We start from the raw sequence: 13,254 nt of genomic DNA, 5'->3' as shown, positions 1-13,254 counted from the left end.
TTCACAATATTACTGTATTTTTAATTAAATAAATGCAAAAAAGGTAATAAATACCTTTTTCAAAACATTTAAACAGTCTTACTGACACCAGCCTTTTGAACGATAGTGTATTTACATTTAATTAGTTATTATTATTTAGATTTTTTTTAAATATGTTTTTTAAATAATTTTAATTAAAGGGATAGTTGACCCCCCCCAAAATTTTTTTTTATGATTTTTTCACCCTCATCATTATATTCCAATGTATATATAATGTCTACAGACATAATGTCCAATGTCCAAACAGAATGTCCAAGCTTTGACAACCATCCACTGTCTTTGAGTTAAGATCTTTAGGCCTGGTTTCACAGACAGGACTTATATTAAGTCTTGGTTCAATTAGGACATTTAAGTAAGTTTTATAAACGTGCCTTGAAAAAAAACAAAAAAAAACATTACTGGTGTTCATATTTAGACAAAACAACGGCACTGACATGTTTTAAGACATGGCAGTGCAAGCTTCTTTCAGTTAAAACAGCTCAAACATGCATTTTAGTCTGGGACTAGGCTTAAGACTTGTCTGTGAAACCGGGGGTAAGTGTTCTAACTGACGAACATAATGCAAAATTAGAAGGACATGGCGAAATCTGTTGTAATTAAGACTAAAGTTCCCCATTTCCTCCATCAGACCACCGCTCTTGATAAGGAGAGGCAGATTCTCAGACGAGGACGCCACCCGAATGTGAGCGCAGCTCCCTGGACCACCCAGCCGACCTGTAGCCTCCACATCCCAGCCTTTACGCCTCGTCTGTGCCCCGGTCTGCACCTCGACCCCACGTCCCAGCCACCCCTCCTCCCCAGTCCATGTCCCTCTCCCACCACCATCACCACCACCTCGCCCGAGTCTGAAGACTTTTCCGCCTGCTCCACGGAGACTGTTCGCTCCCTCTTCTCCCCTTTCTAGCGTTGAAAGGAAAGAGAGCGAGTGGAAAGGGCACTAAAAGAGGAGAAGGGTTTATGAGGATTCGGAACGCGGCCCGAGTGGACCGATGAACTGAACTGAACCATTTTGTAATCTGATCACATAAAGGTGCAGGGAACATGATGACCGTCAAGAAGGGTTTCTTGTTTATTTATGGTCATTATAATAACCTTTTCATTTATTTATACATATTGAAAACATATTCTTTTTTTATTCAAGTTAAAAAATGTCCTCTTTTTCTGTTGAAGCACCTTAGAAATGTGATGTTTTTATTGGTCCGGTATTGTTCATATGCTCCAGAAGGAAACTGTAAGGACACTGTAACTGATTAGCATTCCTGGTAATTAGTATCCCGTGTTCCCAAAAACCTTTCGAAGCAGACTGAAAAAATGATTTGAATTGCCGATACCTGGACTTCCTTCCCTTAGTGGTTACAGTACTTGACGCACAGCACTTGTTCATCCGTGAGATGGGGACCTTGTTTTGTAATCAGTGTAAATAATATAATTTCAATTATTTTGATATTGACAATATATTTCTTTATCTTATCTAGACAATGTAAGTCACATTTAACCATTTTTGCAGTTTTAAAGTATATGGAACATAAGCACAAATGCATTGTGGGAAAGACATAAGCAACATTCCTTGATACAGGGTCAGCTCTTGGAAATACAAATGCCGGTTGGTTCTGATTAATTCCATTTCATTAATGCAGGACATTCATTCAGTGGTGCTGTGTAATGAGAAGTCAGGAGGTCAGATTAGGGTTGAGTGTTCCTGAAGTGCTGTAAGAGGTGTTCTAGTAACTCATAGCCCTGCTTACGGTGTCATTGTATTCTTTCATTAGTGCATGGAATACAGAGTGGCTCTTACATTATAATTTGAGACATTATCTTATTAAAAAAGACATTTTAACCTCATTTTGTTGTTGTGTATTGATACTGTTTGACCCTGGCTATCCATGTATTTTTTTTATTTCACGGTGACCTCCAGCCCTGCCGTCATCTCACCACTAGGGGGCGATAGGATCAGGCAGGTTCCTATTGCAAAGTAATATGAGGATACATTCTCCCTATCCACTGTAATAAAAAATAAAACAATTCAAACATTTTTCATTTTAAGCACCGGGGCGTCCATTTGTAAATTAAATGTGTCTGACTTTCGTTCTCATCAGCTTCCAATTATTTTTAGCTTTACAAAAAAACTTGTTATGCTGCTTGATATTTTTTGTACCATATTATTTTAATGTATTGTCGTAATTGTAAACACACTGGTTTGTAGAGCAAATAGCTTTACTGTTTCTGCACTTTGTTTTTCTTTAATTATTCAATAACTTAGTCTCAGTAATTATTCAATTATATCTGGATATGGTAATTTCCGGAGACGTCTATTTGATGTGCATTTTTTTTTGTTTAGTTTTTGCTCATCTGCAATACGTCTATAGGACGTTTCCTGTCAGCAAGACATCATGCACATCTGCATTAACAGACGAGGCAAAAAGTCAAAGAACTAGCTTGTGCTTGGAGGGAAGCTAACTCATCAAGGGTTAAAAAGAAAAAAAGAAAAGAAAGAAGTGACAAAGATGCGACCTCTCTCCCCCCATTTTCGCTACCATAGCAAAGAAAACTAAAAGTGTTGTATAAACCAGAAATAAGTTTTCATAAGCTGTCGACCCCAAAAAACGAGCGTTTGAGGACATACAATTGGCTACAGGCTGGAACGAATGGGTAAATTGTGGGATCCTGACACTCAGTATGCACTAAAAATACACTACGTGTGCAGTAAGTTAAACATTTGGTCACTGGTGAGTCAAATATCCAAATGTCAGTTTTATATATTATATTTCTGTAAGATAAACTATCCTGTGTTGCCGATTACGGTCTCCTCCAGCGGACGTACGTTAGTTCTCAGAGTAATGAGACACGTGACGCTCTGTCTCAACTGCCTGTATCCACTTTTATGTCCTAAACACTCGTTTTTTGGGGTCGAGAGCTAATAAAAACTTGTTTCTGGGTTTTTTAGCTTGTTTGCTGTACACCTTGTCACACAGCAGCTTTTAGGCATTTTTCTGTCTTTTGTTAGAAGCAAGAAATGACAAGGAGGCAGCCTCTCGCAATGTAAAGTCAATGGGAACGGTTGGTTTGTTTTCCCCCCCGGTGTGGGCGTGGCCTAAATGCGCTCTGTCTCTATGACTTACAATGAAACAAAAATATATATAGGTAAGCTTATTTCAGTTTTTTTTTCGTGCATTGTTTTACATTTCCCGTCTTTTTCTGTTCTGCGCGCCAGAACGTTTCCCTGCGCTGTTCACTTTGGTCACGTGACTAATATAATTTCATACAAATAATTGTAACGTCTGAGCGATTGATATGTTCCCACTTGATAATAAAATATATTTTTTGAACTAATTTAAAATGCTAAACAAAAGTTAAATACAAATATTTCCTAATTTGTTAACAAATAAGCTTTTGATTATTTATAACGTTATTTACGTTATAACAATAAATATATATTTTACCAAATAAATATTTTTCAATATATTTTAAATTTGCAAAAACTCTTGAACGCTGACATCTGCATGATAAAGCTGATTAAGCAAACAAAACAAACTGTAATCGATATTATCACTAAATGCCATTAAAGATAAACCATCTGTGCATGTGTATGTATTCTTTTCGGACATTTTGAACACATCCATCCTAAAAAAAAAAACGAGAATATGACCACTGAATTCATGACTGTCAAGTGTTTAAAGAAAAAAATACGAGTAACTCAAAAAGATGTTTTGGCTTGTTTTATTGTAAATACGACAAAAAGGAAACAATTTTATTTTACAGTTATTGATCTATATATTGGCATGAATTAATATTTAAACATTTTAAGAGACACCTGTGACATTCTGGCTTATTCAAGTTGCAGCAAATGCATGAAACAGCAGGTGGGGACTGAATTTAAAAATTACATCTGAATCAATCAAATAAATCGTCCTAGTTACTTCCTGCCAATAAACTATTCCTCTCCTCTCCACAAACGATGCAGACAAATAAAATAAAGTAATAAATTAAAATTATATGCAATCATCATGATCAGATACATCTTGCAAAATAAATTAACAAAAGATATTTAGCAAATGTACAAATCAAATCAAATATACAGTACTGACCACTCACCTACACTGAGACAGACCTGCATGTTATGTATGCGCCTCTGTCTCATCTATATTCACATCCAATGGCCAATGCCAAGGCAGATCAACAAATTCTTTGCATAATTTGTTCATTTTTTCATTTCTGAATTCCTTTTAAGCTTCCAGCTGACTAGTAATTGCACCTCTGTAGTAAAACGACTATATTTCAGTATTATAGTGTTGCTGATTGAAAAAATATCCTTCTCACTCTTTTCTCTCACACTTTTTAGGAGGGGGATGAAAAAAAATAAAATCTCAGTATGCGTGTATGCGGATTTCAAATATCTTAATCCACGTATTAAACTGCGTTTCTGCAGTCACTCTTGGCTACAAGGATATTGCTTACTGTGGCTGTGGTTGTACAACGTAATCATCACATATGATTATAATATTAATTATTTAAATACAACAAACATCAATGCACAAATTATACAATGGAGAATGGGCCTAAATATGGTAGTAAACAAACAAAAAAATCCTAACACGTCGATAAATCATGGGATGTTACCGGTGCAAAGTGTCTGATACAAAAACTTCAACATTAATATTTTTTTTCTCTCATAAATAATGAAACGTGTGAGTGAGGGAGGGTTTCTTTTTCTTTTTTTGTTGCTTTTTTTCTCCTCTTTATTTTCTTTTTTATGGCCCGCTTACATGCCTGGCTTTCCTAACCATCACAATATTTACATATATGACAAAACAATTACCAAATATACAAAGAGGAAAGAGAAGCTTGTTTCCCGTCAGATCAGTTCACTTCCTCCCTGTGAATCGGCAGGCCTTCATCGTCATTTCGTTGGAACTACACAATATCTTACAGCAAGTCATTAATAAATTAAAGGTGATGGGATCTTCCGTAATGGAGAGCGAGCGGGAAATATGATTTTTATCCTCTTGCAGTGAAGAACTGCGCCGTTGCAGTTCGTATTTACAAAGATTAAGTTCACCGTTGCGTCTTAATCTCATCCCAGAACCCCTCCCTCCATCAACCCTCCCGAAAAATCTCAAAGCCTCTTCTGCTGGGAACTGCGCTACAGTCCATCCAGTCCTGCCGTCCTCCTGGCTACGATCCTGTACGATGATCTTTGCAGACAAAAGGACTTTAGGCAATTCATCATAGTATGTGGGGAGTGAAGGACAACCTTAAAGGTCTAAGTAACGTTAGAGATATGTCTTGTGTTTTCATCTGGGATTGACTCCACCCTGAACTTAAAGGGACACACCATCAACTGTCTAGCAGGATATGAACTCGACCCTACTCACTGCTTCATCTGCGAGCCCTAAACAAGGTCCCTCTCTCCTCCTGTCTCTGTCTCAGTATCTGTTCTGATGTTCGTAGTGCCATCGATTGAAATCAATGTTAAACGCCACAATGCTGCCCGACGCCATCCCAGTGATCAAAGTCCTGCAAATAAATATATAAAATGCATTCGTTTGAAAAATTATACATTTCCATAACATATATGTGAGCCCGGATACAAAACAAGTCAAGTCGCACGGGATTATTTGTGGCAATAGCCAACAATGCATTGTATGGGTCAAAATTATCAATGTTTCTTTTATGCCAAAAATCATTAGGCTATTAAGTAAAGATAATGTTCCATTTTGTAAATGTCCTACCGTAAATGTAGAAAACATTTATTTTTGTGAGTGAATGCAGCACAATCTCGAACATAAATGGACTTGAGAAATTTTCTTGATGTTTCGATTTTTTTGCACCCTCAGATTCCAGATTTTCAAATAGTTGTATTTCGGCCAAATATTGTTATATCCTAACAACCATACATCAATGTAAAGCTTATTTATTCAGCTTTCAGATGATGTATAAATCTCAATTTAAAAAAATTTACCCATGTGACTGGTTTTGTGGTCCAAGGTCACATATTATGTATATATTATGAATGTTATGTATATAATAAATAGTTAAAACGACTGTCCTAATCCCCATATATATATATAGTTGGGGTATGCTCACCTCTGGTCATGGGATAGGTCCATAGCCCTGATGCCTGCATCACATCCGGGGTAAATATACAGCTGCTTAAAGTCACAGGCCTGCCAGACTTCAACAACACCGTTATCACCTCCTGTTACCAAGTTCTGACCGTCACTGCTCAACAGAATGGCCTGAGGGGAAATAAAGTGAAGATAAATATGGAGACTGTTTCATGTGAACGTGTATTTGTTTCTGTTCAAACGTGCATGTCTCCTCTTACGCGTGTGGAGTCATTGATCTCCATCTGGGCCAGGAGTTTTCCATTAATGCTGAAGTTACAGAAGTGTCCTCTCTCATAGTAGATGATACAGTGGCCCTCACTGGACACAGAGATCAGACGGGGCTGGAGGCAGTTCTCGGGGCCCTCAAGGGCCCGCAGTAAATCTCCTGTGATGGTGTGCACCAAACATGGCCCCTCTGTAAAACAAGAACAGATCAATTCTGTCATTTGACAGCAAACACAGACATTTAAATAATTGAGAAATAAGAAAGTAATAATCATTTAAAAAAATCGTAAATAAAAATCTTAACTCTTTCCCCGGTTTTAACTCTTTTAAAATCTTAACTCTTTTATGGTTAAACATTTTTTTAAATCAACACTTGAATGTTTGTAAGTTTCATAAAAAAAGCAACATTTTGAGCAAAAAGCTGAGAAAATCTGGAACGGATTCAGAACGATGATCAACACACAAATGGAGTAGATTGAGTCACAGTCCTGTAGCTCGTCCCGGGTCGACATTTCATTCAGTAACATTAGGCAGTTTTGATTTATATGCTGTTTCTTTCTCACACAGGTTTTGATCAGGAGATTCAGTACTCTTTCAGAAGATGTATGATAGCGCCCCCTACCGTATAATAGTGAAAACACGGAAAGCCGGAAAATTCTGTCAATGGCGGGAAAAGAGTTAAGATTTATTTATTTCCTTATCTGCAAAGGGTTTATATATGAATTCTCTTGCAAACCAATTCTAGTCTGAAAATAGCTCATTTCAGATATGCTTTTATTCAGACTGTTTCCTCTCCGACTGACCTTTGGCCCCACTGATGACAAGTCCCAGTTCAGCACACACTGACACACACACCACCTCATGGTCATGGCCTGTCAGAACCGCTCTAGGTGCTGGATAATCACCTACAATACAACACACAGTCAGGTTCTGGAATCTTACAAATCTACTCCATTAACAGCCACATAACTAAAACTCATGTCATGGAATAAAGAGGAGAGAAAATGCAACAAACAGAAATGTTTGTTAACATATTTAGAAAGAATTTTTCTTGTAGTTTAATCTCAATATAAGCCAAATAAATATTAAAATATGTATGTGAAATCATATACACTACACTACCACCCAAAAGTTTGGGGCAAGTAAGATTTAAAAAAAGCAAGGAAGCATTAAATTGATCAAAAGTGTCAGTAAAGCCATTTATAACATTACAAAAGATTTATACTTCAAATATTTGCTTTCCATTTATCAAAGAATCCTGAATATATATATATATATAATGGTTTCCATAACAATATTAAGCAGCACAACTGTTTCCAACATTTATAATAATATGAGAAATGCTCTTGAGCAGCAAATCAGCATATTAGAATGATTTCTGAAGGATCATGTGACACTGAAGACTGGAGTAATGATGCTAAACATTCAGCTTTGCCATCATAGGAATAAATTACATTTAAAATAATATGAAAATAAAGTTATTTTAAATTGAAATAATATTGTACAATATTACAGTTTTTATTGTATTTGTGATCAAATGCAGTCTTGGTGAGCATGGAGTTCTGTTAATCAAAGCAATGCTCATGTGCACAGGCTCAGTTGGTTAAAAGGCATTGTGCTCACTGTTGTTGGGATTGTCTCCGATGATGTGGTGTCGTCCGCTCCAGTACCACAGCAGAAGGGTCGCGTCTCGTGAGCCGGAGACGATGTAGCAATCGCCCCCAATGTAGGACTCAGATCGCGCAAGACAAGTCACCACATCCCAGTGGCCAAACACAATCTGAGTGAGCTTCCCTGAATGAAGAGTGACCAGGTCAGCACATATTCACTGTAGTAAAGAGTGAAAGTATTTTAAACGAAATCACCAAAAACACACGCACCTGTCTCGGTGGAGTAAACACGGAAACTCTTGTCCCAGAATCCACACGCCAGGATGTAGCGGTTGTCGGCTGTCACCACAAAGCAGTGCGTGTTGATCTGGATGCTTTGATCCACCAAATCTGTGATCTGCCTTTTAGTAATGCCAGAGTTATTGGCTGGGAAAGAAAACAGACCATGCGTGAATATTTTTAGTTTAAAAAAAGACCCTTTCAAGGAAAATGTGTTTACTCAGCAGCCATATTTGCAATACCTCCGGGCAGCTATTTCGGCATCCAAGACCAAATCCTATCAATTTGAATGGGTAAATCCTGAAATCTCAAAAACTGCTTGCCATACTCGCATTTAAATGACATATTTCAAATCAGCAACAAAGTCTGACACGAACTGTCCCATAAATGTTGTTTCTTATGCTATTTCAGGCATATATGCAACTGGAGCTTCTAACGGCAGCTGCAATGATGCAATCACTTTACCAATTGATGATTGGTTCTTTCACTTTTTCCGCCATATTGCGTGTTGCACTTTCTCCTATTCGTAAGTAATATGAGTATATAATGAGCATCTTTGTAAGTCTTTGGTTTAAAGACACGCTTTATCAGTCTATCAACTGAAGGAATTTCAGAACTGTCTCTAGTGATGTAAAAGGTAAAAACACATGGACACATGACCTGAGAAACTCACCAATCAGAGAGTCCATCTCAATAGGGAGGTGATGAGCCTGTTCTAAAGAATATCCCGGAGCACCTCTGAGACCTGGACAAAACATACCGTTAATCTTGTGTAAAAACAATAACAAATATCCTTAGACGATGGTGTTATGTTGCGACTCACCGACTGTGTTGTGCCAGCGGTTGACGGCGAACAGCCGGCTGCATGTGACCGTGACCGCAGCGGGAATGCTGAGGTGAGGCAGCGTGTTGGCCGCCACGTGCGTGACGGGAGAGTTGGAGGGGAATTTTAGCACCATGATTACATCTTGCTGCATCTGGTCCTTGAACATCAGAGGACTCTGAGGAAGGAAACACTGATGAGCAGAAGAGAGAAAGAGGAGCAGGAAGAGGAAGAGGAAGAGGAAGGGCGGAAGAAGAGGAAAAATAGGGAAGTAAAAGGAGAGAGGAAGGGACAGGGAATTAGAAAGGTAAATTACAATGGAGCAAACAAGGTGAAAAGCACAGGGCAGGATTCTGGGTGAGGATATAGTTCAGGATCAGTTTTGGGTTGGTTTGGACTGTCAGGAAGGGGAGGAGTTTGGGTGATGTGTATAACATCCAACCCTAGGCAGCCTCGCTAGATGTAAAACCAGGTGTGATGTGCTAAATCTATTGCATGATAATCTGAATTTTATCTACCTGACAGTGATTAGTGTTTTGTATATATGAGGTAATACAAATTTGGTGCATCGCAACTAGTGAAGACAGTGTAATACTGATCTACATAAAAGGTACGTAATAAAGACAAATCATGATGAAAGATGGAATAAATTAAATAACAAGAGACGATATTGATCTATTTAAAAGAGATCTAATATAGATAATTGATAAAAGAGATGGAATATAGATCTCAATAAAAGAGTTGTTTTAAAAAAGTCTCACCAGGTGCATGGCGGAGCTGCGTGGAGGATGAGGCTCTATTAGCAGCTGTGATGGAGCCTGTCCAAAAGACTGAATCTGAGCCTCCGTGGTCTACAGACAGACAAAAGAGACAAAACAAGCTGTTACATCTTTAGTTGACAGACATCTGAGCTGCCTCACAACAGACAGACATGGAAACGCATGCTGCGTTTAGAAATACATATTCACTCATTTTGGACGGAGGAAAGAAGGATATTGACAGGGTTGCACCATTAAAGGGGTGGTATAATGCCCTTTTCACAAGATGTAAAATAAGTCTTTGATGTCCCCATAATGTGTATGTGAAGTTTTAGCTCAAAATACCTCACAGATATTTTTATATAGCATGTTACAATTGTCACTTTTTGAGGGTGAGCAAAAACGCACTGTTTTGTGTTCGTTCCTTTAAATGCAAATGAGCTGCTGCTCCCGGCACAGAGGGCGGAGCAACAACAGCTTGCGCTCACACAGACATGCCTGAAAATGTCTACAACTTTTAGCCTTTTATGTTAAAACCGGTTTCAGACAATGATGGAGAGACTCAAGAAGAAGTGACAATATGTAGACAACATTTCTGAATGGTTAGTTTATGAATTTATGTAGCTTATGTGTAGTTATCTTCTAGTCATTGATTAGCATATTCAGTCTTGATAATCTATAAATCGTGTTCAGGGGGCGGGGTTTATGTAAATTCTAGGGTTGGTGATGTCACTAACCCGGGAGGAATGTCGTGTAGTTCCTACCAGCCATTTGTTGTAGTCCTTAAAAAGCAATTTCTTTAAAAGCAAATATCTTCCTTTGCTTTGAACTTTGAGCGTTGTAACTTTGCAGATGTTGTTTATGCTCAAACAGCAGCATTACACACTAACTAAAGTTAGAAAAGTGAAATCATAATCAACCACCCCTTTAAAGACTGACAATCAAGATTTTTTTAAACCAATATTGATGAATAGCAACAGCCCTGCACTTTTGTGTTAAACAGGAAACAATGGTGTTCACAGGTAAATTATTTCAATTTTTTAATTTGTTTAATGATAGTAATGTTTAATAACAATACAATATTTTAATTTGATAATAATTGCTTAATAAATTATTAGACTTTTTGAGATGTTAAAAAAATAAGATTATTACCATTAAGCATTTTGTCAATAATTAATCTTAATTATTGAATTAAGCATTTTAAGATTAATTATTATTATTAATAAATTATTGAATCTGTAATATTTAGTTGCTGTCAAATCGATTAATTGCAATTAAATACATCTAACATACATTTTTTTTAATACATATACACACACACATAAATATATACATATATAAATATATGTGTGTATACAGTATACAAAAACACAGAAACATATATATATACACTGTATATAAATATAATAATACATATACACACACAAATATGTAATCACGATTAGTCGATTTGACAGCACTAGTAATATTCAATGTTATGTTATTATAAAATGTAATGTTTTTTTATTATAAATTTTTACTTAATTTTGTTTTATTTAAATGACTATTTTAACTAAAATAAAAGTCAGTTCTGCATTTCATTCAGCATACATGATTGAAACACTAAATAAAATAAAACATATGAATAAAATAAATAATAAATCTGCTTTGGGAAAATCAAAAAACAAAACTGGTCAATGTCTAATAGAAACCCATCAAAAACAGCTTAATGTGATTCACACCCATAGAACAGGTTTGTATATCAACAGCCTCCACTGAATCGATGCTCACTGACCTCTGAGACGAGGGGTCTTACCTCTCTGAGCTGAGGGTCTGTGATGGTGTCCAAGTTCACGGAGCCCTCATAAGACAAGTAATGGAAAACGTTGAGAGCCCTTATGGCCTCCGGTCCTTTCTGCTTGTAGCCGAAGATGAGATCGATCCACTGGTGCAACTGACAGGACACAAATTCACTCTCCAGCGCCTGACACGGCAGAGGACAGCAGGGTTAATACGGGGAACAAGCAGGGCTTCAAAAAGAAATTACTAGCCTTGTAAAGGCTTCATGAGGTTCAAAGTTTATCTAGAGCGGCTCCATTCAGCGAACTGGCCTCATCTGACTTTAATTCTTAATCTGACACATTTGAGAAAATCAAAGGTTTTCTCCGAACAAAGGTGCTTAGATGCACACATAATCTTTCCATTCCTCACCATCCTGTTGATGCGAACAAAATCCTCTGGTTTTTTGGCCCAGACTGGTAGTTCCACGTCACACACGGCTGTCCTGTCCTCTCTCAGCCCCAGGTCATATTCGCTGCTGTTCACAAACATCTCAGGGAGGTAGTAGAACTCAGGGATCAATTCCTGTCGTACAAACAAACACGTTGACTTCACAGCACAGAAACACAATCAGTTACAGCACCGTTTTTACCTCACAAACTTTAGCTCACCCGAACGTCAGACGTGTCCCTCTGGCAACTTCGCCAAGAGCGTGCGATGCCAGAAAACGTCCGGTCAGGATGGTCGAACTTGTTGTCATTACAATTCAAGAAAAATGTGGTGAAGGGTTCCTGTGAGATTGAGAAAGTGGGTTAGGGTTTCATAAAGAGCTTTTTGTTAAAACAATCAAGATTTTGAAGTTACGAGAGACAATACAATGAAAATGGACTATAGTGAGGACTCACTATCCTGAGGAGCCAGAAGAGAGTGGACGCCGCGGTGGAGTAGAGTGATGTGTAATGATGGGGCGGAGTTCCGTCATCCTCCCATGTCTCATAGCGCTCGGCATAGAACACGGCTCGCTTTGGATTCAGAGCTCCGATTGGCTATATTAACAGGAAAGAGAGAAAGGAATTGTGTTATTATACTAACCAAATGACTAATATATAAACTTATATATACAAAAGCCATCCTTTTAAACTTTAAAATCCTGGAAAAAGTATCATGGTTTCCACAAAAATATTAAGCAGCACAACTGTTTTCAACATTGATAATAATCAGAAATGTTTCTTGAGCACCAAACCAGCATATTAGAATGAATTCTGAAGGATCATGTGACACTGAAGACTGGAGTAATGATGCTGACAATTCAGCTTTGTCATCACAGGAATAAATTACATTTTAAAATATATTAAAACAGAAAACAGTTATTTTAAATTGTAATAATACTATTTTTGACTCTATTTTTGATCAAATAAATGCAGCCTTGAGATGTTTCAAAACCATTTAAAAAATCTTACCGACCCCAAACTTTTGAACAGTACTGTATATATAATTCTATAACATTTCAATTTAATTTAATTTAATTAACATTACTAAAACAAACAGTGGGGTAAAAAATCTGAGACCACACTGATTCAAAAACTGGGATTTTGAAACATTTAGTTACGATTCAAACTAAATTCTGGGTGATTTGTGTAGCTTTAAATTAGTTA

General features: G+C 37.2%; 3 protein-coding genes across 14 annotated transcripts in view; 2 read left to right on the top strand and 1 right to left on the bottom strand.

Annotated features, from left to right (window-relative positions):
- dclk1a (doublecortin-like kinase 1a) overlaps nucleotides 1-858 on the top strand; it is a 53,978-nt gene extending 53,120 nt beyond the window's left edge. For all 3 annotated transcript variants that reach the window (XM_082156963.1, XM_082156964.1, XM_082156965.1), the window contains one exon: nucleotides 668-858. In XM_082156963.1, coding sequence (XP_082013089.1) covers nucleotides 668-725 — 58 coding nt within the window. In that variant the 3' untranslated portion in view covers nucleotides 726-858. The remainder of the gene's footprint in view (nucleotides 1-667) is intronic.
- Nucleotides 1-13,254, top strand: part of ccdc169 (coiled-coil domain containing 169) — a 239,433-nt gene that overhangs the window by 60,326 nt on the left and 165,853 nt on the right. The window lies entirely within an intron of this gene.
- Nucleotides 3,741-13,254, bottom strand: part of nbeaa (neurobeachin a) — a 127,160-nt gene continuing 117,646 nt past the window's right edge. For all 10 annotated transcript variants that reach the window (XM_082156946.1, XM_082156952.1, XM_082156953.1 and 7 more), the window contains 13 exons: nucleotides 12,505-12,645; nucleotides 12,271-12,390; nucleotides 12,032-12,184; nucleotides 11,637-11,804; nucleotides 9,845-9,934; nucleotides 9,084-9,276; nucleotides 8,934-9,005; nucleotides 8,252-8,407; nucleotides 7,995-8,165; nucleotides 7,175-7,276; nucleotides 6,365-6,561; nucleotides 6,124-6,275; nucleotides 3,741-5,553 (listed from right to left, as the gene is read on the bottom strand). In XM_082156946.1, the coding sequence (XP_082013072.1) occupies nucleotides 5,463-5,553; nucleotides 6,124-6,275; nucleotides 6,365-6,561; nucleotides 7,175-7,276; nucleotides 7,995-8,165; nucleotides 8,252-8,407; nucleotides 8,934-9,005; nucleotides 9,084-9,276; nucleotides 9,845-9,934; nucleotides 11,637-11,804; nucleotides 12,032-12,184; nucleotides 12,271-12,390; nucleotides 12,505-12,645 (1,806 nt within the window). In that variant the 3' untranslated portion in view covers nucleotides 3,741-5,462. The remainder of the gene's footprint in view (nucleotides 5,554-6,123; nucleotides 6,276-6,364; nucleotides 6,562-7,174; nucleotides 7,277-7,994; nucleotides 8,166-8,251; nucleotides 8,408-8,933; nucleotides 9,006-9,083; nucleotides 9,277-9,844; nucleotides 9,935-11,636; nucleotides 11,805-12,031; nucleotides 12,185-12,270; nucleotides 12,391-12,504; nucleotides 12,646-13,254) is intronic.

The sequence above is a fragment of the Leuciscus leuciscus genome, assembly GCF_965113295.1.
Source record: "Leuciscus leuciscus genome assembly, chromosome: 24".
Taxonomy (NCBI): Eukaryota; Metazoa; Chordata; class Actinopteri; order Cypriniformes; family Leuciscidae; genus Leuciscus; species Leuciscus leuciscus.
This window is presented reverse-complemented; position numbering and strand designations above follow the sequence as displayed.